The following is a 27,279-nucleotide window of genomic DNA, read 5'->3' as shown; positions in this document are numbered from 1 at the left end:
TAATGAGGAAGGGGGGAATAGAGGAGAGGAGGGGTATGGGATGGAAGGGGGGTTTGAAGAAAATAATTTTCTTCTTCATAGTATACGTTCCCCTTTCTAATTTTTTTTACAAACATAAAGTAGTTTTTGTAGGAGCATGTTAGTTTTTTTTAAAGATAGAGTAAGTAAATGAAGAGTTATTTTAAGAGTGAATGTATCAAATCTGTACCGAGTGGTCCATTAAAATCGGAACGTTTGAAATATTAAACTTCAAAAAGATATAATATATTAATTAACAATATAGTTTGAACAAAATGAATACTATAAATAGATGTATGTCGGAGCTGATTGGCATCAGTGCTGTAGGGAGCTAAAAGTGTCAATAATGAGTTTAAAAGACTCATTCAAAAGAGTTGCAACAGAAGAGGTAGGATTTTTTCATTGCTGGTGTCAACTCTCCACCTCTCCACCCCAGCAAGGTTCTTTCTACCCACTTTTTTGATACCTCTCTAGACCGTCTGGTATTAAACCCCGATATCTCTTGCATGGACCTCATGGACTTGATGGGATTGGCCTGGGATGTTTTCTTCAACTCCTCCAATTCCAGTTGGCCTTTTTAACAGACCCCTTCTTCCTCTCCAAAGTTTGGAATTGCTGACGGCGTAGACAATGATCCTGATCCCAACTTCTGGGAGTGTGCAAATGGAAAGTTCGTCGATCATGTTCAAGTGTATTCTCGACTTGTACGTAGGCTCAAATTTGTTTTGTTTTCTAACTAATATATCGAAATATGAATTAATTTCAATCACTCAACCTTTATTAATTATTGAACTAGTAAGTGTTCAGATTTGAATGGAAGACCTGGTAGTATGGACCAGTGATTTATAGTGTAAATTCTATTATATGTTTACATTGAAATTTTATCATTCAACATCATGGAAAGTACAGTCATTTACTCATCAAAAAATATTATTAAGTTGGATTTTTATTATTGCTAGCTCAAATTTAATATTTTGCAACTGTTGCAACCATCCCCAGCTACGGAAGAGTTGCAAAGGCTGATGAGTTTCATTCCTATACAAATTATAGACAAACTACTCTCGGGACTATCCTTTTAATAGTTTTATAGAATAGCAGACATATGTAGGGATGTTGTGTTCCAATTTTGGTATTCTAAGTCAAACAATCTATTGAAGAGGTTTGGTAACTTTTTTTAGCGTTACCCCAAAATAACTTGTTGTAAAATAAATTGACACCAAGTTATTAGTGCAAGGGCATCTGTCGGATTATATTTGTAAGGGGCTTGGAATTTGTATTTATTTATTTTTTAATTTACAAAATCAATAGTGATTCACAAAAAAAATTAAATTTTTTGGAAAAAAATTTGAAAAATTAAATTTCTTGCAAAAAAATTTCAAATATTCTGTTTTTTCGAAGAAAAAAATCATAATCCACAGTTATTCTCAAATAAAACAAATGTTAAAAAAATTTACAAATATTCAACATTTTTGAAAAAAAATTCAAAAATCCATAGCGTTCACAAAAAAAAAAAAAAATACCCCTTAAATCCCGTAAAAAAATTTCCTCCTCAACCAAAAAAATTCTAGAAAAATAAATATTCCTTTTTTCGGGGTGGGCTACCTCCCTCCCCCTTGCAGACCTTGTAGGGGCATGTTGTTTATTTCTTTTAACACTAGAAAGTAGTACCCCCATTACCACCAAATTTTTCTAAATTACCCCAATTGGCGTATTCACCGATCACAGATCTAATGGAACCAAAAACAAAAAGTGTTCAACTCACCTAAAAATATTAACATACCAGTAATTTTATTTGCATGAATGTATCAATAATATCTTAAGAATAGGAAGGCTCTCGCAACCTTTCATCCCTCAATGACTCAAAGCGATTCAAAATACAAGTAACAATATATAAATATTAAATTATAATGAATAACGCAGCATTCAGTAGGAAACTTGATATATTAACTTAAAATACAGCGTTTGGTTTATTTTAGTATATAATTATGGGAAAGATATGTATTGCACCAGGGTTGTTCTAATAAATAAAGACCAACTAAGTTCGAAAGTATGGAAATTAGCTCCGAGAACATAATAAAACCACATTTGTATATGTTTCCTAACGATGAGTCACTAAGACAACTTTAGATTCAATCCGTACGAAGCCACAATTCGGAACCTTCAAATAATGTGAACTTCATTTTATCTCCTCTGATTATTAACTTGAACCCGAGGATACTAAAAAAATTCCGTCCTAAAGATCCTAACATAGTCAAAAAAAGTATTGTAAAAAGATGCAACACCATACCAGTTTTGGAAATCTTCCTCTTTATTACTCTAAATCAATTCCAACACTTAGATCCCAAACTTATCTTTCTTCATCTCGGGCCCTTAAGCAAATAGATTTTTTTTAATGCCATAACGAACTTTGAGATTATTGACACAGTATCTTCCTTATAATAATTTTACATGAAGCTTGATCGACCTTGTTTAACCAAAGAAATTAATGAATATTTTACAATCCTACATTTGTGAATGTAACTGTGGGATTTAGTATAAAGTCGATTTTAAATTGTCGATTCAAATTTGGTAAGGAATTTAATATTTTAAAGAACTTTTCCAATTGAACATTAAATATTTTTTTAATTTTAGGTACAAAAATAATGAGCTTCCATTTCACTGCTAATTTGCATAATATTACGAACAATTGTATTCAAAAATACAACATATTACTAAATATACAAGCTTATTTCAATTCCTTATTGTGTTTTTGAATTTTATATTGAATGATTCAAAATTTATTGAAGATATTGATCATGTAAAATTATCTTTACATATCAACTGGAAAAGTTTAATGTTAATTGGTTTATATATAAAAATGATGAAAACGGCAGAAAGTCACTTCTTCATAATATTTAAAAAATAATATAATTTTTTTTATGAAAATGTTAGCAGATGACCCTTATTCTTTTGATATTCTGTAATAAATTTATTTGTCTGGAGATCCTAGGTCTTGAGAATGGTAACATTTCAATAAGATGATAAATAATTTAGTAATCCAGTAAGGAACTAGAGAGTAAGGCATGAAGTGTCCAGGATGTATAGTAATTAATAATAGTTGCGTACAGTACAGCACGAATTCATTATTATAAATGGAATTGCAATCAGATGAGTGTGCTGGAGATGATAAATTTGTTTGTTAAGGACACTACAGAACTCGAATCAATAAAATATTCCTTGTAGTAGGAGACGAAGGGGAATTGACTGTAGAAGGAATCACTCTGAGATTTAATTAAGGAACAGTGGATGGAGGATGGACTCAGACTGATGTTATTGATCGATGTTCCACGAAGTTAGACGTCATTGTCAGATGGCCTTGATGCAAAAAGTCGTCTCAACAATGAATGTACCTTCCATAATTGGTGGTGAGATCCACCAAGTAAGGCATGAGATCCTCTTCATAAAAGCACGATATCCCTGAACATCAAGTTCAAGGCTGTTGGTGTGTGGCTAGGTTATCCAAATGAAAGTACATGCATTCAAAGAAACAATGGGTAGAATCAGGTCCGTATAACCAGAAATTCATCTTATTGATCAATAAATTAGAAGAACAACCCGTCATAATATTAATTTATACCTCACAGACTGACCATCAACAAATACAATTTACACGCTTCTATCTTTTCTCCTCCCTTTTTTCCTTTTACTTGTATCACTTATTGTGGTACCCTCGGCAGCCTTTCCTTCCTTTTTAAAAATATTCCTTGGAATATATGTACAATATACATACACAATGTCTTAGCAGTAGTAGTAGTAGTCAGGCTCTTCCAAGTTTAAGAGCAAATATACAAACTATTTATGATGACTTTGATTAATTTTGGCGCCTCTGCCTCAATCAACTGTTCAAATTGTTATTTTGGACTTATCACCGTCTATTTATATTGTATGCACTCCTATGTCTTCCCCCAATTCTAAGAATAATCCATTAAAAAGTTTAAAAGGAACTATTTTTGTTTTATTTACATACGTATTAAAAGTAAACCTGTGGGAGTTGTAGCCCAAGGAATTTTTGGTAGATTTTTTTGGGGTAGGATACAAAATATTTTTCCAAAAAATTATCTTCCAAATCTGATTGAAAATTCGTGTGTGCTCATAAAAGATAGAGCGTTACCCTGAGGATTTGTAGCAGAGTTATAAATGGAAGTCCTTGGTGGGGGTCAGAGTAGAATTAGAGATTGGCATTGGAGTAATTCTAGAAAATGTCCTTGTTTAAATCCTTTTCCCCTTCACAGATGATTTAAGCTGATCTAATGAAACATCATGACCATTATTCTTTCTCTCCTACCAAACATTATACAAATTGTCAGAGTTACCATGTTGTTTGTCGGTTTATTTTAATTTTAACATTCGCATTCTACAATGGATTTTCGCGTTGCTATGTATTTTTTTGGCAGAAATCCCATTTAATTTATAATATGAAGGAGAGCATAGCTCCCTAGGTCTCCCTACCAGACTACTTCTGGTCTGGTTATAAAACTAACATAATTTACTTATTCTAGTAACTTTCACTAATTAGGTCTGGACCGATATCGTATTCGAATTTAATCTAGTTTTAATCTATTCCTACTTCATTCTTCTTTTGTTTTTAAATCTATGAATTTTTTTTTAAATATTGGTCGAGATCGGTCTAGAAAAATCAACGATAAAGATTGAACCGAAAAAAAAATATATATTTATTTCAGACCGAGTCTGAATACCAGTTTTTATGTAGGTATACTAAGAAACTTGTCAGTAATTTTATTTTGGCTAATAATGAGTGATCCTTTATGAATGAACTATAAGATGTGTAGATGCATAATATTTATGATGTAGCCTACTAAAGTGATTAATTTTTTCTTTCTTTTAGGAGATGATGACTACTGCACATGAATGACAATGATGGACTTCTCTTCCTTGAATGATCTTCCTCCTTCTCTTGGAATCCATGCACAAATCACTTTGACTCACCAAAATTCAAATCAATTGACTATAACATAACGTAAATCCCTCTTCATCAACCTCTCTGGATTTTCTTCGTTTTTATGCATAAGCCACAGGTTATCACGAAGTCCATTAATCCAGGTAGTAAAGTCGTCGTTCTTACATCTTCGTCTTCAAATATTCCGAGACGACTCCTTACGACTTCCCCTTTCTCACTGCCTCCGAAATCCTCCTCTTCTTCCTCCTTTCACCATCTCCGCGGAAGAAGGAGTAGACGAAGACGTCGAGGAGGAGTGGTAGTTGGCTCTGTTGACATGAGTCGCTTTGAAGGTGGGGATCTGGATGTTCTATACTTCAATAGTGGTGACGATGAAAAAGAAGAAGAAAAATATTTAGGAGAGGTACAGCGGGGAAAGAAAGAGCTCTACTACAAGACTGTTCCGGACAAAAGAAAGAAACGAAGACTCTTCATAGCTACAAGATATAGATCTTCTCTTCCTCCTGGAAATATACGCACCATTGAGCGGCTCCTTCTCTTTTCCTCACTTCATTGGGACTTTAATGCCTTTACTCTAGATCGCCTTTCTCAGGGAGATGGACTAGCCTCTCTCTGTACATATCTCTTTCATCGCCATGGACTGTTAGCCTATTTCCAATTGGATCCTCTCATTGTTTGGAAGTTTTTTAGCTTGGTGGAGGCGGGATATCGTGCTTCTAATCCATATCACAATGCCACACATGCTACAGATGTGACTCAAGCCATGAATATATTCCTTCAAGAGCCTCTCATCAAACGATCTCTGACTCCCTTGGAACTCATGAGTGCACTCATTGCAGCTGCCACACATGATTTAGATCATCCAGGACGTAATGAAAAGTTCCTTGTTGCTACTGGAAGCCATTTAGCAGCTCTCTACTATGAACCTGAATCTGGATCTCTTCTAGAGAATCATCACTGGAGATCAGCTTTATCACTTATGCACGAGTCAGGATTTGCAGAGACATTGAGTTCTTCTCAACTCGTGGAAATCACTGATCTAATTAAAAGTGCTATTTTAGCTACGGATATTGCCAAACAAGGGGAGTATCTCACAAAATTTACCAAGGGAATCAATGAAGGCGAATTTAACTCCTTAGCAGAGGTTTTAAATAAGCCCTCCAGGACTTTTATTGTACAAATTGCTATGAAATGTGCTGACATTTCCAATCCATGCAGAGCATGGAACATATCTAGACTTTGGTCATATCGGGCATCCGAAGAATTCTTTCGTCAAGGAGACAAAGAACGGGAATTGGGCCTATCTGTGACTCCTCCATTTGATCGACTCACTATGACAGTTGCCAAGGTAGATCAACTTATACTTATGATTATTATTTAACCATTTTCATTATACAGAGTAAGAGCCCAAAACTTGCAGTAGGATTTAATTATGATTTTATTCCCCCTATTTTTAATTACGATGTTTTTATTACTCAAACAAACGTCAGCTGAAACAAAAATAAATAAAATTTATTTTCATCCCATGTCTTTAAGTGTAAAAAAACAAAAAAGAAACGCGTGTGCAATCTCCCCCGTGCCGGTGTCATTGGAGAGGAAGCTGCAGATACCGTTAGCATCTCCATCTGGACTGCCATCAAGAAGTCCATTAAAAGAAAGAATAACTTAAAGTTCTGCAGCAACAATACGGCTGATTTCTGGCCTCAACCCCCTGGACTGAATTTAGTATTTAAACATAATACAAATTGGTGTTTTATTCCAGAAAAAATCCTGTTTTTCATTATTTAGTCATGCTAATCCAAGTTTTGAGTCAACACCATATAAATGTATATAGATACTAACAAGGGGTTACCCGACGTTGCTTGGGCCAAGTTGGAAGTGGGAAATTGTATTGACAATGGTCAATGCAATTTTCTCAATTTTTTTTAATGCTTTATAATATATAATATGCTCTATATTATATGAAATATATTATGAATTTTAACAAATATGTCATAAAATTCAAATAGCATACCAACATATAGGCATGAAAAAAATTGTCTATAGGAGAAGTCTATCTTTTAATATCATAATAAAAATGGTCGAATCAAAATTTGCGAAGAAAAATGGATAATTATTTTTTGGGCTTATTTTGTAGAACAAAATTAGTAAAGAGTATTTATTGACCATGTAAAGAGAAACACAAGTCTACCAAGATTATTTTCGTAATTTCCAAACCAAAAAGGTTATGGAGAATAATTTCTTTCAAAAATAACCCTCGATAACTGGTTCATTTTTGCAAATATTGTAAAAATTATGTAATAAAATATAATGATATTGAAATACTGTGTAAAGTTACGTTTTGAAGTTTATGCTCAAAATGCATTGTTTTGTGCCATTTGTTCGTAAATTGACGTTTGATGAAAAAAAATTGATAAATTATTCAGAAATTGACGGCAGATATTTCAGTTAAAAAGCAATTCTTAGGTTTTTTGAATTTATATTCAAACAAATCTCCAGACCAAGGTTAAAAAACTTCTTTTTTTTTACAAATCCATTTTTTTGCACCTAAAAAAACTGGAATCTTCAACGGTTTTTTTTTTTTTTTTTTTTGTCCATAACTTTTTTGTTTACATAAATTTAGGAAACGTTATTATTCTTATAGTTGTTTCTTGTAGACGCCTTTTTAATTTTTAACTCAACCCCCTATCTGGACTTTTTGACCTCCAAAAAAACAGTTTTTGTGAGATACCCATCCAAAGTTTCCGCCTCCTAGGTCCAACGGTGTGGGCTCCCATAAAATACACACAAAAACTCTGCATATTGTTGAATATTTGGTTATATTTTGTTTATTTGGGAGGACATAGAAAAAAAAGTTCTTGAAGCACAGCTGTCAAAAAAGGTTTCACATTAAACCGGCCCTGCCTAGCTCCCGTAATTTATCCTGCAAAATTATTTTCTGAAAGAGAAGAATGATATGAAATTAAATTAAAAATGTTGAAAAAGAAAGGAAAAGACTTGTACATTTATTTTTATCTTCACTCACATTAGAATCGACTCTGGACCAGAGTTGATATGTCTATCGTAATGTTTTTTGTATGGGTTGAAATGTCTATCAATATGTAGCTTCTTTTTTTTATTAGTATTTATGAAAAACAAAATCAAAGTAGTTAATATATACTTAATATATTAGTAAATGCATACATGATGACCTGAAAAATAGATTAAGAAAAGCTGAATATCCGTGTTTGTCGTGCTCAAAAATAATATTTTCAATTACTTATTTTAATCATATTTTTTTTTGTTATAGATTCAAACTGGTTTTTATCGAATGGTTGCATCCCCTTTGTTCGAGGAATGGAATCGCTTTTTGGGCTCAAGCCTCTCAAATGTCATGTTGCACAATCTTACGACAAACCACGCACGATGGGACCTTATCATTCAACAAGAGACCTCATCTGTTCCAGACTCTCTTATGTCCACGTCTTCTTCATCTTCTTCTTCTTCACAAATCCCTACAAATCTTCGACGTAGCTCCTTTGAGCCCTTCCATCATTCTGATGATGGGGAGGAAGAGGATGAGGACGATACATCGGATCGATCATATCCATATTTACCCCTAGACTCCTCATCTAACCTCAACATTCGTAGGCGGTTCTCTCTCCCGCTCACTCCAACGCCATCGGATGATGTATTTTCTAATATTGGTACACCTTTGCTCCGTTGTGGTCATAAACGACGACTATTTGCAGCATCTGCTGCTGATGAAGGAACGTCTGACGTCTCATCTTCCTCTCATAGAGTCACTTTTCATCTGGGCAACTCTCTCGATGAAACATCCACATTGAATGATGAAGAGCGGATCATTGAGGAGGAAGAGGGTCCCAACAAAGTTCCCAAGATATTCGAGGAGGATAAAGAAAATAGTAGAGTGCTTTATGGTGCAGGTTTTGCTGTTAGGCGGGGCTCTGCTCCTTCTGATCTTCTTCTTAATCAAATAGCTTCTTCCAAGAAGAAGAATTCCTCCTCGAATCCTGGAAACAAACAGCAGCGGGACGTCTCCCCAGGAAGTATTATCAATTCTTCAAAGGACCCCATTATTGTTAGAGTCAATCATCAGAGGCACTCTCGCCTTCATAAGATTGATCGCCGAAGAGGTTCTCTTCCTGTTTTTTCTCCTGCAGACTTCATACGGATTGAAGAGGAGCTCCTGACACGCTCCAAATCTTCAAATGTATCTGACTCACCATTAAAGTCAATCATTAGTAGCAGCAACCCCTCTGCATCCTGCTCTATTCATAACCAACATTCAGTGTATCATCATCCAAAGTTAAGCCCCAGCTGTTTTTCTTCTTGCTCCTCCTCCTCCACCTCATCTTCCTCTTTCTCCTCCAAAAGAACATCGTCTTCCTCACTTGTTATTAATACCACCAGTCAGACTAATACACCTTCCTCTTCTAGTGGGGGAGGATCCTTCTCTAAGGAACGGCGCAAGATCCTACGAAGAAAATCTGGAGGCTCTGAGACCCTTCTCTCATCTTCCCAATTTAGTCTGGAAAAGTCCTTTCTTCGTCGGGGATCTCTTCGACTGGGAGACGTCCATCTTCACAGCCACCACCACGCCTATGGCCATGCTCACACCTCTCATCATCGCCATCGGCATATAGTTGTCTCTCAAGAGACACTTTTGGATGAACTAATCAAGTTTTCAAATCCCTCATCATCATCTTCTGCTATTCCAAGCCGCGTACAAATCCTGAGAGGGCTATCACCTGCTATTGAGTCTGAACTCCTTCAAAAATTCAGAACTAATCTAGCCCTCAACAACAATAATACCTCACCTGGAGTAGGAGGATCAGGTGGTAGTGGTGGAGCTGCCAAGAGACCTCCCTTGACTTCTTATAGCTCCAACAAAAATAGCGGCAAGGGTCGTCGGGGATCCCTCCCCACGGAATTATTATCTTTTGTATAGTTTGACTCTGTTTTGAAAATATTATTATTACTATTTGACTTTGTACTTCATATTCATCTACAGTCTACATATTTTTACTTACTTAGTTGTTTTGTTCGTTCTTTGCTGTTGAAAGTATTTATCAAACATTGTTAAATTCCTTTTTCTCAATTTATACCTATAATGATTCATTACTTTTTTTATATTGCCTTTACACTTATATATATATATATATACATATATCTAAAATCTACATTACATATCAAGAATATCAATATGTAGTGTAGGTCCCTCTATACATATGTATTAATTATGTGGTTATACATTTTCATAATAGGTAGTTGTAGTAGTATTTTGAGTCGTTACTCTTTTTTATATATCTGATTATAATTATTATATACATTGTACATATGTTCAAAAGATCAAATTCGAAGTCCTTCATAAATAATGAATTAGAAAGGGGGTGGAATGGAATATATCTCAGCACCCATTAAGCTTTGGATATTTGAAATTTTTTAGCGAAAAATTTAATGTTTATGAACAGCTGTGGACTTTTTAATTTTTTATTTAAAAAATTTTGATATTGGAAATTCTATTCAATAAAAATGTAATTTTCAATTTTTCGTCACGTCTAGTTTATTGAATTTTTATTCGAAAAAATTTTATATTTGAAATTTCATTTTTGATTTTTTTTTTTTGAATAAATTTTATTTCAAAAAATATTTTTCTGAACGACTGTGGTTTTTTGAATTTTTTTTTCCAAAAAATTCCATTTTTTGACAACTATATCTAAAAAAATCATATTTACATTACATTATTGATTTTTCCCCCGTAAAAATTAAATTTTTTGGGATCAGCTGTAAATTTTTAATTTTTTTCCCCCAATTTTTGAAAAAAATATTATAGTTTTTGAATTTTTATTTAAAATATTTAATTTTTTTCAAAAAAATCTTCAATTATTTAAAAGAATAATAATTTTTGGACATTTTTTCCAAAAAATTCCAAAAACCAAGCGCCCCCTCTCAAAAAATAATATATATATATATAATCCTGTGGACGCCCCTGATTATGGTCTTAAAAACAACAGCTTTTCAATTCAATATACACTTTTTTATACAGTATATAAATAATATATACATAATATTTACATCGATACTATTATACAGTGTGCATAACCGAAATCTGATCAAATGTCATTAGAACAATATTTGATCATATATCTCAAGAACGAGATAGAAACCATTTATTTTATTAAATAAATCATAAATTATCATTTATTCAATGTGATTCCCATATGTGATGCTATATCAGCCTTCAAACGGTTCTGAAAGACAGAGCAAGTCTTCATGATGTTGTCCACTTCCATTTTGTCCTAGGCTGCAAAGATGGAAGCCTTTAGGTCCTCCACCGTCCTAATCAAGGTTAACAATTTTCTCTCACCACATGCGTGTGGTTCTTTAATTGGGCTATACGTACCTGTTGGGGTACTTGGAGGCACTTCAAGGGGTAACTGAGATTTTGAAATAATGTTTAACAAGGTGTATATAACTCAGGGGCGTCCGCAGGAGACGGACTGGGGGATCTGTAGCCCCAAACTTAAGAAATATTTCTTTTTTACTATAAAATTTAATCTTTCAACTTGATCCATATACCTCATATATCTCCCATACCTCTTGCAAGGTAGTGCCCAACTGGTGAACAATGCTCCAGGGATTTATTTCCGCGCAAAGGGTTGTTTCGTTTTGTTTGTTCCAGGGATTTAAATTGAAGCAAAATATTAAAAAAGTTACACGCAAGTTTTCTTCATAAAATCATTGAACCTCGTTAGAAATTGCAAACTTGTAACTCATCTCCTTATCCTCATTTTAACATTTTTATGCGTGTTCAGATTTCGGTTAGGTAGACTGTACATAAGAGGACCGTAGAAAAAAAATTAGACTTGTCACATCACGTCCTTGGCTTTATTGTATAATACAATTTTTCTTTCTACAAAAAGAAATAGAAAAAGGCCCAAAATCAGTTTGTAGAAGTTAGTCACATTCTTCCCAATTATTAAATTGGTATTTTATATTTCTTGAAAAGTGTTCATCGCTTAAAAACAAGAGTCTATTTTTTTCTAATTGTGTAGAACGCTTATAATCACGCCCAACTTTTTATCCACTCTCAACCTCGATGGTCTGAAAGAAAAAGGAAAGATTTAGTGATAGGGTATGAAATTACACGAATTTTTAAACGAGGGCCCTTGATTGATATAAATAAATGTTTAAGTCCAAATCCTCCTATATAGTACCTTTTTTGAGTTCATAATGGGTAAGGTCAGCTGTTTTAAATCATGCAGGAGTCACTTATGAAAATTGATGAAAGGAAAATAAACATAAACTTCTGTGTAATTAGAAAAAAGTGAGCCGTAAAGGGGGAAATAAACAGCTGAGAATAAAAAAATAAACTGTAAGCTTTTGTGCTAGTGGTTATGTGGTAACGCAGAGACGAAGCTTTAAGCAAATACAGTTATTTGAAAAAGTATATTACCACCTAAGATATTTTCTTATTTTTAGCATAAAAGAAATGTATTACAAAATACAAGAAAATATGACCTGTTTCGTCAAACGACATGAAATAACACTTACTTTGCATCCTTAATGAATCAAATTAGACTGATTTTTGTTTTTTGCAGGAACTAGAGGAAGATCTTGAAACAGTCAACCTCATCATGGTCTCATCTCTCGTGAACATTTACGATTGAAAGCCTGGTTTTTTCGGATTAAACCCCAAATTTTGCAATTTACTAATGGCAGTGTGAATAACTGTTTTGCTACAACAAATCTTGACTACAATTTCGCCCTCATATAAAGTCACTATTTTAGCTCTTTGAACATCAGAAAAGGTAGTTTTTTTTGCCAATTTTTAAAGAATATCAATTACAGCTAATATGCGAGCAAAACCTTTTCATGCAAGCGTCATTAGGCAAAAGTTTGATAAACACACGCGCTAGATCCAGTGGAACATGACACGTGCCATACTTGTATGATATGCGTTCATACACGTCCAGAAATCGATTATTATTGAATTAGGTGTTCTTAAACTTTTGCAAATGACTGTATAGCTATTTTGACAGACATTATTTCTTTACAAATACAGTCAAACCTGCTCTAACCGGCACCTGATTTAAGCGTGTCACCGCACTAAGCACACATACCTAGTTCCCATACAGGAAGTACATCGCTTAAAGAATTAATTTTCTTCTCCTTCAAGAAAAAAAACCGTATATAAATTAGATAAAAGAGAAAATGCAGATTTTGTTGGAGTGGTTTCATTGGTTTAATATTCGAATCAGTGTGATTGACTCACCAGTTCGAACCGTATCGTTATAAGGTAATTACCACTGTTACGTCGTAGAAAAACAAATACATTACTGATTACTCCAATCGATGGAAATCTAATTTTGATTCTTCGCCGGTACTCCAATGTATCTTTTCGTTGCTCTTCGCTGCATCCATCCAGGGAGCACTATATACATGGAGAGTTCACGCCTTTTCTGGAAACACGTAGGTTGACATTGACAATTCTCTTTAGTATTTCTATATGGTTAATTTTTTATTTATTTTATCAGATTATGGCCATGGGTAGTGATTTAATTAATTACTTGAGCAAACAACTTCATATTTGGGAATCTATCTATGTATTCACAATGAACGTTTGTTTACCAAGAAGAATCCCTCTATTCGTCTCCTAGCCTCAGCTTTCCTATTTCTTCATAAATAGTTCCAAGATGAGTTTCGAGTAACTCTCCTTATCTTCACTTAGATGATAATGTAAAATAAGTCCAAAACTTGGAATATTGACTAAAGAACTACTCATGTAGAAAGTGAAGAGCTCTTATAGTTTTGGATGAGGATTGGATTGGACAAAAGTCAAAATCATTGCTATTGAGGAATAATTGCTTTTTAGCTCATAAATAAAGGCAACGACAATATTTATCAAGAATTTATTTCCAAACATTTTATAAAAATATAAATACTAAGTTAATCGGTGCCCTCTGATATTTTCTACTATGGAAGGAAATATTGATGTTTTAATATTTTGTTGTAAATTTCATTTCCATGCTTTTCTGAATTAGAAGCTCTTGACTCATGCTTATCAATGTCTAATTTTAAATTAGATGATTTAAGTGTATTTGATTACTTGTTTGAATATTATAACAATATCAAAGATTAGATATAATTTGAAGTTATATTTGATTCCCACACTATACATAGTTTTGCTTAAGAAAGATGAATTGCATAAGGAAAGAGATGATGAGGATTCAAACATGGGCCTGGTAAAAACAAATTCAATAATAGCCCTAGTTTTCGGATGCCAAAGTATATTTCAAGTGCACTAGAAAAAGGGGGGAATCCGGGCAAGCACCTCCACTCCCTATGCAAAAATTAATTTTTCTTATAAATGTTCATTTAATCAAATTTTACTGGTTTTTTTCCCCAAATATTTATCAAGAATTTATATTATTGATGATAAATTTTATATATTCTATGGATCAACATGTAACTTATAGTACAGGGTCTACAGGAATTATGGTTCATGGCGGTCATATGAATTTGCACATAATTTGGTGTGGAGGTTTACCGTTGTGCCGTGATTATGCAATTTAATCTTTAAGTTTTACTATTTTACTCAAAATATAAGCCTAATCCAATGAGTTTTGCTTGCATTATCATTTGAGGGGGTAGATTTTCTCTTAATTTATCTAATAGTGACACGTATTATCAGAGGTCTATTTAATATAATCTTTCTTACGATTAGCAGCATCCACAAATTTTTGAAACAATAAATGAAATACTTAAAATCAAGGAACTGTATGTTGATTTGAAAACATTTCCCAACTTCCCGCCTTTCAATTAATTTAAACAGAATTGTAAAAGTAATTGTTCTTCCCAAACTAACCGAATGATTTAATCGACAGAGGACATATGTTGAAGGATTTGAAGATTTGATTATGATCAGAAGATTGATCATATTGTAACAAAATAAGTTCAGAAATGTTTTTAAGGATTAGGGATAAAGTTATCATTAAATACAATTGTAAATGTCTTTGATGGTGATAGTCATACAAGGTTGAAACTATAATGAAATGGAAACTTTTGTTTTATACTGTCATCTTTCTACTGGACATTGATAGTTGAGATTAAATTAACTGGAACCAATCATTCTGAATCATGCCCAAGATTGTTATATTTTATTAAATTATTTATATTGAGCGATTTACTGGCAATGATAAGTATGGTTTCTTTTAAAAGAAAAGTATATGCTAAATAAGTCCGAATTCTTTGTATTGTACTATGTAATGGGGATTTTGAACGCATATCTATGTACATTGTACACCCTAACTCATAACGACTTTTTTTTCTTCAAAATGAGAAATATTGATTATATTCATTAAAGAAAAGGCCGTTGAAGAACTAGAAAAGTTTAGCTAAAATTGAATTTGCTCATTTTCATTCATTAACACCCACCTCCCCTACTCTAAATCTTTGATTGGAAATACATTGGACTATTTGAGACCTAAAATTGAGTGTGCCAATAAGGGTAGAAATTATAATAATCTTTAAATATTAACAAATATATAAAGTAAAACTTTTACACGGTTCTTATTTGATATTCAACAGTCTCAATTTTTTAAATCATAAATAAACTCTATAAAAATAATTTTTACTACATAATTGTAAGTAAAGAGTTTAATACGAGAAATCAAATATCAAGTGTTGAGTATTTATTAAGCTCCTGATAAGTGAGAATATTAAAATAATATAATAGAATGATAAATGAATGTAAATCATTAAAGTATGCTTTAAAATTGGCCATTATAGAGGTATACAAATCATTATTCAATTTCTCGAAAGGAATATTATAATGCTTCATTGAATAATAATGAACACAAAATCGTAAAATGTATCATTGACACTTAATATACTTTCGAAATGTCCTTATGTTAATCATTCGTCACTATGTGCCAAGGAGAAATTCATGAAGGAACTATATTCTTGTTCTCTTGAAAAAACCATACAAAATTCACTTTCTTCATGAGTCGTTCCTTTGCCACTAAGCAAAACCTATTCCGAGGTTTGGACTTCTTTTACATTAACATCTAAGTCAAGATAAGGAGAGTCCCTCGAAACTCATCTTGGAACTTTTTCTGAAGAAATAGGAAAACTGAGGATAGGAAACGAAATAGAAGGATTTTTTGTATTAAAAAAAAATGTCAATTGTGAATACATGAGATAGATTCTCAAATATGAAGTCGTTTGGTGGAGTAATTGATTAAACCCCTACCCATGACCATAATCTGATAAAATAAAAAAATATTCACGTAGAAATATGTCAATGTTAACCTACGTGTTTCCAGAAAAGGCGTGCACACTCCATGTATATAGTGCTCCCTGGATGGATGCAATGAAGAGAGACGAAAAGATTCCTTTAAGTCCTAGCGAAGAATCATATTTAGATTTCAATCGATTTGAGTATTCAGTAATGTATTTGTTTTTCTGTGACATACTTTAAACTTCAAGCATCTCGTCTCTTTGAAAAAGCTATGAATGATACAACTTCAACAGCTGAAATTACATAGTTAACATAAAAACTCTAAGAATAGGTTCTAAAACTGAGTAAATTAGTCCGTACCAGACTGATTAGACTGCAGTCTTATTAGTTTTTTAGACTGGTCCAAAACTGCCCATAAATTTTATTATTTATTGTATTCATTTATTCACTATTTTTAACTTTTGAACTGTTCCAAATTAACAAATCCGGTTTAAGATTTCACCTGCCCCCGGCTGTGACTTTTTCATTTTCCCTACCATGACTCCTTAATACAGGTTGGGCTATGTACAAAAAACGAAAACGTACTAAATGTACACTTTTCGCCAGGAAATATTACCTCCAAGCGGGGAACACGCCTTAGTTATTCATTTGATCCCAGCATTCATGTACTGAAAGAGTTCAATGAGACCCTTGATATTAGAGGCAGTGTACACGACACGCCTTGGACTCGATATGCAGCCTATGGGGTATTTCAATAGGTTAGTATTAGGGCTTTACAGGGCCAGGGAATCTCTTTATCTGTGAAGTGAAAATTTACCTTAAGAAGAGCTTGGGTCTTGATAGATATGTAGGCAGGTGCCCCATCCTGTTAGAGGATTATGTTTCCATGTGGTGGGTTCGTTCTAACTGATAAATAGAAATTCAGGTAGTGAGTCGAATTAAACTGATAAACAGTGTAAACCAGATCAGCTCCCTTTAGGCCACTTCTATAATTCCTTTTGATCTCATTTTTCTCTTAGTAGTTTCTTCAAGTATCGGCGGTACCCGAAAACACCCCTTCCCCCCTCCCACATTCGGGGTACAAATGTCATTTCATAAAGTATATGTATGTACCTATTCATTATGCAGATTAATTTCATGCGAATACTTCCTTCCGAGAGCTGAATGTTAGGGGTGTTACTGTCTCGTATTTGACAATAGCGCTTGCCTGTAGCTCGACCTCTATATGTATATCCTCTGTGGCTTTGATGAAGAGGTTGCATAGTAGAGGGTCAAGGAAACAGCTGTGCTAATGTTTTTGTCATCCTCTTTCTTTATTTAATAGCAATGACGCCATAAATAATATACGATTGTCAATTCATATATAAATTAATTTATCGGAACAAAATTATACATCTACGCAACCTCGAGTATATTAACTGTATTAACGAACAAATTACAATACTTAAAAGATACAAAATACAAAAAGATGAAAAACATCAATGTTACCAGAACATAATTAGAAGTGAAATGTTCTAGTTACATTGAAACGCATTTTCTTTCCATGATTTAAATTGTAGATATCAACATATTATCGAGCGTTGGAGGTGAATACTCAGAATTTACAAGAGTACTCTGAGTTTTAATTAATTAATATGGACATGACAGATGCATCTACAGAATTCATAGATTTTTCAGACTTCACCCCTTGAATATTGCCAATAGTTGTCCAACTATTGATTTTAAGTTTTTATAAAACTCTCTTGATAAAAAATTCGGATACTAGAATAAGTTGATGCTAACTTCTTGATCAATACAAATATGGGATTGTTTGTTGGATTTCCTTCTAACATGTGTTCATTAAGAACATGAAAAACTTAATTCTGTTTTTCACTAATACTTTTTAGTACTTGGCTGGCAATTGAAAAATGAATTAATTTTTTATTAAAAATAGCAGCTTTGTCCATTAATATCAATTGAACATAGACTCCCTCATTTTCATGACACACAACAATTGTATCTTGTAAAGGGGAGATAAGGCCTCCTAAATCTTTTCTTTTAGTCAATGCTAAATTGCTGTGATCAACTTTGGATGAATTTGTCAAAGCTGATTTGCAAGGTATGCAACAAAGGATAACAATGCCAGTGATATAACTAATCACAGCTTCCTTAAATAAAGAGAGTGTAGGAGGTAAAGGATGTGGAATCTCACGTTAATCATGTTTTTCTTTAAGCGGAGGAAGGTCTAACTACATAATTAAGGAAATAACTCCAGAGTCTATCTGCTTAAAGTTGCCAGGAGCAAGCATAATAGCGTCATCCACAATCAAGCAGTTTACTTATCCTCCTTTGACTCCCTGATGGACAAGGAGCCTTTTACAACTTACCTAAAGTGATGTTAAATTTTAATTATAGAAACACAAAATATTATAAACTTACCATAAATTGACGTGCTCTTGGATTATTATTTTGTCCCAATCTGCAACGTAAAGCACCAAAAAATAGTTCTAGGTGATCTTGGGACATTTTGTGAATCAAAAGATATTGCTGCTAACCAGACTTTATGTAAGTATTATAAATACCATAAATGACTTTATGGCCACACAGAAACCAATGAAACCAGTCTTTTTCCTAGATCCGTATAAAAATGTCGAACTATCAATTTTTAAATTCTTAATATAATCAAAACTATCTTCAACAAATGGCTTTCAAAAATCTTGAGTGAAGCATTTTAATGGTGCATTAAAGCCTCTTCCTAAAGAATTCCTACTATTGCACCAATCAAATAACCCATCCATAATTTTTTAAATTTCACTGTGGCTTCAGATTCTTTGAATTTCCATTAGAATCATAAATGATCTTACAAGCAGCAGGACTATTTCTCACTAGTTTTATCATATGAACAAAACCCAGAAGGACAAAAATTCTTTTATCTGTAGTTGCTGGATTAGGGAACCATTGTCAAAAATTATCCAATAGTAAACTTGCCCCCAATATTGAAATCATGGAGAAGTGTGCCAATGGCCCATCATTTACCAAAGCTGCTACTATTATTACAACATAATGAATTTTTTGTATGCACAAAGTAACTAAGTTAGCCTTTTCCTCTCGAGATAGACTATTTATGAGAAAATAGTCTTTTGGCAATTTGTAGCTACTATGAATGCTGGTTACCATGAAAACAAGTGCATTTTGAGAAACCGAATCTGTACTTGTTCTAAGGTCCACATATCCATGATACCGTGTACCATCAAACTCTATGTGCTTTTTGATTGCCAATTCATCTATTACTTCCTAAAATAATAATAAAATAAATAAACATTTTGTACTTCAAGTTTCTATTAGTATTAGTGATATTATTTTTTTACCTTTATGGACTTCACCTTTTTCTTAGATTGGTAAGTATTGGCTTTTAGCTTTGTTTGCAAGTGCTCCACTCTTTCAACATTTTCCAGGCATTTCCTTTTGAGTGTTTAACATCACTAAAGGAATAACAATGATGGAGAACAACATTTTTTTGAAGATTTTTTAATAATTATTGCTGCCTTATTTTCTCGTTTTGCCTATCAGAGTTTCTTGTAGCAATTTTTCTCCCCATTCGTCAGGCCTAAAGGACTCAAGGGAAAGAGTGGACAATCAGTAGAAGAAGAGCATGTTTTTTTCTTCTCTTTGCTGATTACCTTAAAATTGTAATCTGCCATCAGTTTACGTTCTATTTTGTCAGTTTAATTTCACTATATTTGTTTTAATGAGGCAATACTTATTCATTACAATATATTGTTCATAATGGTAACGTGTAGGGCAGTGTATTGTAATTATAGATCAACTTTGACTAAAAAGTTTCCTGCCTCATCGTCCAAGAAAATGTTAAATTTTCCAAAAGAAATCAATCGTAGGAAGTTGTGGATCAATGGCATCAAACGTGCGAATTAGACTCCCACCAAAGACTCAAGAGTTTGCCAAGTAATATAATCAACATTTTTTACAATGTGAGGGATGTTAAAATTAAATTAATGGATTGTTTTATAATGATGCCACTGGGTTCCATATTACAATTATGCATACTTAAATTATTCGCTTAGTGCTTACTTTGAAGAATCAATGTTTCTGCGGGAGTCTTCATAAGGACGGTGGCGTTTGGTACATAATGTAATTCCTACTTTATTTGAACATATTAAGATAAAAAACAAACCAAAGCTTCCGTTTAACCGAAACAGAGACGCAGAAGAACTTCAAAGGAAGCAAATAATTCTAATGTTAGAATATTGGTATGCCAAAACACATGGGATATCAAATAAGTAAGACTATCCTGATCAAGAAGCTCAAACCCCATTCTCATCAGACATTTTTATACAAGAAGTCCCTGTATTGAAGTTTCAACATACGTACTCTAATTGTATCAATTTAGTAGTGGGAAATAAATCTTTATCTGTAAAAATACAGCCTCTTCAAGCAAAACTTGCCAGAAACAAGGCTTTAATATTATCAACTAAAAAAAAGCCGTAAAAAGATATCGAAAAAGGTGGTATCTGTAAATGACACAGTAGTATATTATTTTTATCATATGTATTGTTTTAGGCCCATGTTTTTTCGCAAAACCTATATTGAAGGGTTCTTGAATGGTGTTTTTCCAAGAGAGGAAATAACTTTAGAATCAATTGGTCAAGTCCAACAGTTAAAAAAGCACTAAAATTAAGGTTAACAAATATATAGAATGAATGAATTTACGATTCTTTTATGCCTTATTTTGAAGCTATGTCCTTTCTTATGAGTTTGTAATGGTTTATTACACTTTTCAGATTTGATTGTGGTTCATCAGGGTATGTATTTCTTCTTGATCAAGGATTTCCTATAGCCTCGTTGAGGACACTGAAGGCATTTCATTTGAAAACGGTATTTTGAATGATGTTTTTGACGTTTAAAATAACGACCTTTTGTGTAAAGACAAAAATTGTGTACTATTGATGGATGAAATAGTCATGAAAAAGTCTAAAGACTATGATCAACGGCTAGACTGTCCAATGGGACAGGTTACTCTTCCAGAGCACACAAGCGAATATGAGACACAAATTATTGTGATCATACTCGCTGGAATTGCATGTGGATGGAAAAAAAATTGTTGGTTATTTCTTTACTCCAAATTCAGTTAATAGGTCTGTACTGGGAAAAATTACAAAGGATGTCGTCATAAGAGCTTCTGAAATTGGTCTACGTGCAAGATCAATTAACACAGATATGGGCCCATCACACCATGCAATGTTCCATTGGTATTTTTTTTTAGTTAATTTTGGAAGAAAAAATGAAATTGTCAACTTCGTCCCTCATCCAGCAAATCCGAAAGAAAATTTATACTTTCTTAATGATGTTCCTCAGGTTCTAAAAAATCTTTGAACATCTTTATTGAACAATATTAAAATTATTTTGCCATTATTTTTTGGGGAAGAAAGACATTTATCAAACCATATTATTTTTGTAAAACATCTTCAAAAACTAATAGAGTTAGAAAAAGTTCAGGAATTGAAAATTGTTCCAAAGCTTTCTGTAAGTGTCATAAACCCCAGCCACTTTTCTAAAATGAATGTTGCTGATGCAATGACTTTTTTCCCCCATGCAATAAGTGCAGGCTTGAGATATTCGACACTCCAGGAGTCTGATGGGTCAATCTTATTAATAGAAGCATTTATTGATTTGATTCGTTCCTGGTTCGAACTCATGACCTCTCGTTCACCGATTATGGCTTTAAGTCATCAAAATCTTGACAAATATCATTAAACTATTCAGACTTTAAAAAAGGTAATCGAAGTCATTTGTCAATGTCATGTAGGGAAAAAGGTTATTGGAAGCCATGGCAAACTGGTGCCATTTTGTCGACAACGTCTCTCCTTTAGTTGCACGAGGAACTCCTTTATGAAGGATTTTCATTCATTTTAACAGGAAGAGATGCCGTGGAAAATTTATTTAGCCTTATTAGGTACAAGAGTACAACTCCAACATCATTAGAGGCTCAAAACAATCTAAGAGTAATTGCTTTAAGTCAGTTCATGAAGGAAAAGGGATCTTCCAATCATCAATATAATGATGGTGAATATTTAATCAATTTCTTAGATGATTTAAAAGAAAGAAAAAATAAATCCGACTAAGCGGATAATTCATCTTTTCTTCAAGAACTAACTCCTCATCTATAAAAAGATACTGCGTTGTCTGAACAACAAACTGATGTTTTATATTATATTATAGACTATATTTTAAATCAAATTAAGACATATCAGTCTGTTTGTTTGGATTGTCTTAGTTTTGTTATTTTGGACACTAATGATAGCGGCCCGTATTCAAAACTCCTTGATCTAAAAGATTATACCGGCCAATTTTTATGCCGCTGTAATCTTCGAAAGTAGATTCATTACAGCCGAGAAGCGATTTCGCAATTTTATTGAAGCTAAAAAATAAATGATTTAAAAAATATAACAAAAATCCTGCAAGATATAATTGAAAAAAGAAGTAACAAATATATTCCTACACGATTGTCATAATATTAAGACAAAAATTATTAGAAAATATTGCCAAATTCGCGTTAAGATGTTTGCAAAACTTTCTCGAAAGAGACGAACAGAGGAAGGAGGAATGAGGATCAATGTTCGGGCTAGCAAAATTGCAAGTATGCATGAAATTGTGCAACACATATCTTGATAATTGGCATATTTAATTATATGTATACTTCATATTTGTTTAACAAAAATTAAATTCTTTAATAAAGATAATCAAACAAAATAAAAATATTATGAATTATAAGAGAATAACAACTATATGTATAAATATGTAGTTTCTCCAGAATAATACACGCTTCTTATGATTACTAAAATATAAGTTGTATTCTAGAGTAAACGTGAACAACTGAAACAGTTTATACAAAATAATAGATTAAGAGATGCTCTCGGGAAGAACATGGAATCAACTTGTATAGCTGAACGCTACACTATTCCCTTCCCGGATTGAAATTACAAACCACGGGTAAAATAACAATTATAAAATTATAAATGTAATAAAAAATGTCAAAATACTAAACTAAATGGAAACATAAGCTACTTTTAAGCGATTAATTGACTGTTTTGAAGGGATTCCTCTTCTGTTTAAAATAATAGTGATCATGTTTCTCCAATATTTCGAAAGGACCCTCATATGGAGCGTCAAGAGGTCTTCTGATTGGGGCACTCATTATGAAGGCATTCTTGGCTAATCGCAACTTTTTCTCTTCAGGTGAAGTCTCTTGGCTAAATGAAGAGTGATGATTTGTCCTGAAATTATTATTCAATGTTTTCTCCCTTTCGAACATATCAGGGAGAGAGCGAGAACGAATTTCTTCGCCCTAAACTTCTTGAGCAGGAGAAACGCCGGAATCCGTACGAGGAGTAGTTCTCAGATCCAATAAGTTCATGTTCAGTGCTTTTATCCAATTTTCCTCGTTCTACAAAAGACGAGCCCTCAAAGCCTCCGCCAATGTCCTGTGTGCTCTTTCAATCAAACCATTGGATTGCGGATGATATGGTGGTGTATATTTATTTTCTATACCCAAATTACTACACATGTACCTCCATACTTCAGAGATAAATTGTCTTCCTAAATCTAAAGTTATTATAGACGGGACACCAAATCGGGACACCCACGCTACTTGAAATGCATCCGCTATCACTGGAGCAGTAGTATTCGAAAGAGGCACTGCTTCTAGCCATCTAGTCCTTCTCTCAATTATAGTAAGCAAATATCTCATTCCATTTACTTGGGTGAAGGGGCCAACTAAATCGACATAGACATGGTAGAATTTCTTGTTAGACGTATCAACCACTGACGCCTTTTTGTTCACGTGGGTTGTGATCTTCGTCTTGGCACAAGTATTACAATCACAGACGAACTTTCTTACATCTTCTTATAAATTCTCCCAAAAATAGGAGGAAGCTATTTTCCTTGTTGTGGCTGGTGCCCCTCTGTGACTTTCACAGTAAACTCTAGCAATAATTTTAGTTACCAAAGACGGTGGTACAACTGGACGAGGGACAGGATTAAAGATGTCACAAACTACATTGAATCCATTCACATCACGATCTAGACAGTTTTCATCTAAGGTCACACATTCTCGCCCCTGAAGTGACAAAAATTCTTCACAATCCACCACGTCGATTAGGATATTGTTGAGTCTAGGGAGAAAATCTGCAGGTATATGGTCTTTGCCACTTATCGTAACGTGGTTCCATACTCAGACACTTCTGCGAAATATCGGTGCACCTTGTTAGACCACGTAGGATTTCTAGCCTTGAGGTTGTCAATGAGTGGATTATGGTACATAAAGACAGTTACAACACGTCCTTCAGTAAAATATTGAAAGTGACGCAGGGCTTCTCTAACACCAAAGAGCTCTCTTTCAAATGTAGAGTACCTCCTCTGTGTAGGGTTCAGAGCTCTACTAAAGAACCCTAATGGTAGGAAGTCTTCCTGGCCATCTTGCTTCTCGAGAACACCTCCAATCGTTTGGTCAGATGCATCGACCGTAAGGAAAATCTCCCCGTCCGAAGAATAATGCTTCAATGTGGCAATGCTGGAGAGGGTACTTCGCCATTTGAAGAAAGCCTTGTTACCCTCTTCCGTCCACTGAATCTTGGAAATTTTAACTTTAGGGATTAATTTATATAGAGGAGCTAACAACTCCCCCAGACTAGGAATAAATCTGCGATAACAATTGACCATTCCAATGAACTTGTGAAGGTCCTTGCCCTTACCAGGTCGATCAAGCATCCCGATTTGCTTAAGCTTTTCTTCAATGGGACGGATACCCTGTTGACTAATTTGGTGCCCAAGGAACTCGGTCTCCGGTCTGCAAAACTTGTTTTTTTCCATATTGTAGGCCAGGTCGTTATCTTTTAAAATTGAAAGTACTTATTCGATGTGGTCATTATGTTCGTTGAGAATGGAATGAGAAGCTATCATGATGTCGTCGATATAGGGAAAGAGATAGTCAAAATGTCCAAACAAGGAATCCGTCAATCTTTGGAAAATATCACAGGCGTTGCGTAGTCCAAAGGGCATTCTTGGGAATTCATAAAGCCCTGCGCACGTCATTATTGCATTTTTCTTCGCTTGATATTGGTACCTTATAGTAAGTACGCTTTAAATCCAATTTAATAAAGAATTTACAGCCTCCGCTATTCCTTATAAAATCATGAATATGAGGCATCGGGTAACGATCTGGAAGGATTAGGGTGTTCAACTGTAGGTAGTCACCAAACATGCACTATGAACCATCCTGCTTTGGTTCGAAATTAATTGGGGAAGACTTATTGGATTTTGACCTGCGTATAATTCCAGCCGCCAATAGTTTAGAAATTTCTTTCCTCACTATAGTCTCTTTTCCAGAAGTTAGAGGGCGAGTACGTGAAAAACAGGGATTCCCCGTTGTGAAAATTTCGTGCTGAACTGCAAGACGTGGCTTTGGACGGAATTCTTCCTCAGACTGAGGAGTGGGATATCAAGCTAGCATTTTCCTGGCAATGTTGCACCTTTTTTCTATCACTGAAGAAGTAAGTTCGTTCTGTTGCAGTAATCCTAGTTCCATTTTTACAGATAGTTTGAAATGGCTCAAGAAATCGGCACAAACGATCCCATACTCAATATCCGCCACGACAAATTCCCACTGGACCTGGCCCACGGGGTCAAATTTGACACATAATTTTCTAGAACCATGAGTTCTAACAGGAGTTCCATTCGTGGCAACGAGCTTGGGGGATACTGGATTAATTCTCCCGGAGACCAGGCCCCTCGGAACGATCGACCGCTCTGATACGGTATCGACAAGGAATTTTATCACATTACTATAAATAAATAAAAGAACATTTCTAAAAGGTGAGTCCATGGAAGGTGAATTTATGTTTAACGTCGGAATAAGGACCCGACAATTGCTTAGTTTTTGGAGTGATGAGCTTTGGACAGATTTCAGGAGTTTCGCACATTATGGTCTTTTTTCCCCATTTCCTGTGGTAGAAGCATTCCTTTTTCTCCTTAATTGGGGCATGGGACCTTAAGTTCTTGATAGAATGAATCAGGCCTGGGCCTTCAACCATAGTTGTTTGACATTTGACGTTCCTAATGAAATCATTCAAGCTAAGATCTGAGAACTGGACCGATTGTTATGTATTTCATATTTTCTTTCATGTTCTTATCTTCTTGTATTTTCTTGTATGTATTATAAGTACTGTATTTTACGTAGTATAAATAGTCATGTATTTTCTAAATAAATTAGAGTAAGGTTTTTGTATTAATAAGAAGACAGATGTTCTTGTAAAAGTGTTTTACTCCTCCACGCATTTCTTCTCGTCATGTCTCTCGGTCATCCTGGATCTCTCCTACTATAAATAAGTTTGTGCCTCTCCCTCGTCAAGACGCAACACCGATAAACCAGCCCTTCTGCTTTCGAGGAGACTCCTCATAAGTATTTGTTTGATTATAGCCTCACGGACATCGGGAACATTTGAGAGGTAATCCCTTGCCAGGCTCACAATTTCATCAATAGGGTGTATATGTGGCGCTTCAATGAGCTGGAAGAGCCTTTCAATTTTATCCTGGGTGGCTATTTTGTGCTCATCCAAGACTTTTGCTTTCAGATCGGAGTAAGGGGTTGCACTTAATGTGTCTTCGCTCTCATCATCAAAAGGGTCGAGGACTTTGTCATCGATGGCACACAATAAATGATGATACTTCTCCAATTCTTTCTTTACTTGGTATAATTGAAACTGGGCTTCGATGACACAGAACCAAGCTGTAGGTGTGGTCGGCCAGAACGGGCAGACTTTGAACTGCCCTACAACGTGAGGGACTTCATTCGACTTCGGTATTTCGGAATCACCAGTGTAGTTTCTCCAGAATAATACACGCTTCTTATAATGACTAAAACATAAGTTGGATTCTCGAGTAAACGTGACCGACTGAAAAAGTTTATTCAAAATAATAGATTCAGAGATACTCTCGGGAAGAACGTGTAATCAACTTGTATAGCGGAATATTGTCGTTGCAATAGTTGTAGATGATTTGACCTTAT

The 27,279-nt window shown here is 34.1% G+C and overlaps 1 protein-coding gene and 1 long non-coding RNA gene across 4 annotated transcripts in view; both read left to right on the top strand.

Moving 5' to 3' along the window:
* LOC121114820 (uncharacterized) overlaps positions 1-10,523 on the top strand; it is a 50,898-nt gene extending 40,375 nt beyond the window's left edge. For all 3 annotated transcript variants that reach the window (XM_040708909.2, XM_040708901.2, XM_071887399.1), the window contains exons 2-3: positions 4,904-6,323; positions 8,265-10,523. In XM_040708909.2, the coding sequence (XP_040564843.1) occupies positions 5,079-6,323; positions 8,265-9,926 (2,907 nt within the window). In that variant the 5' untranslated portion in view covers positions 4,904-5,078 and the 3' untranslated portion in view covers positions 9,927-10,523. The remainder of the gene's footprint in view (positions 1-4,903; positions 6,324-8,264) is intronic.
* A 1,173-nt stretch (positions 10,524-11,696) lies between these two features.
* On the top strand, positions 11,697-14,602 carry LOC121114813 (uncharacterized). Its single transcript, XR_005863346.2, has 2 exons — positions 11,697-13,450; positions 13,516-14,602. It is a non-coding gene; the product is annotated as an uncharacterized lncRNA (long non-coding RNA).
* The last annotated feature ends 12,677 nt before the right edge of the window (positions 14,603-27,279 follow it).

Source organism: Lepeophtheirus salmonis, chromosome 1, assembly GCF_016086655.4.
Source record: "Lepeophtheirus salmonis chromosome 1, UVic_Lsal_1.4, whole genome shotgun sequence".
NCBI classification, from domain to species: Eukaryota; Metazoa; Arthropoda; class Copepoda; order Siphonostomatoida; family Caligidae; genus Lepeophtheirus; species Lepeophtheirus salmonis.
The sequence above is the reverse complement of the archived record's forward strand: the minus strand, read 5'-3'. Positions and strand labels throughout refer to the sequence as shown.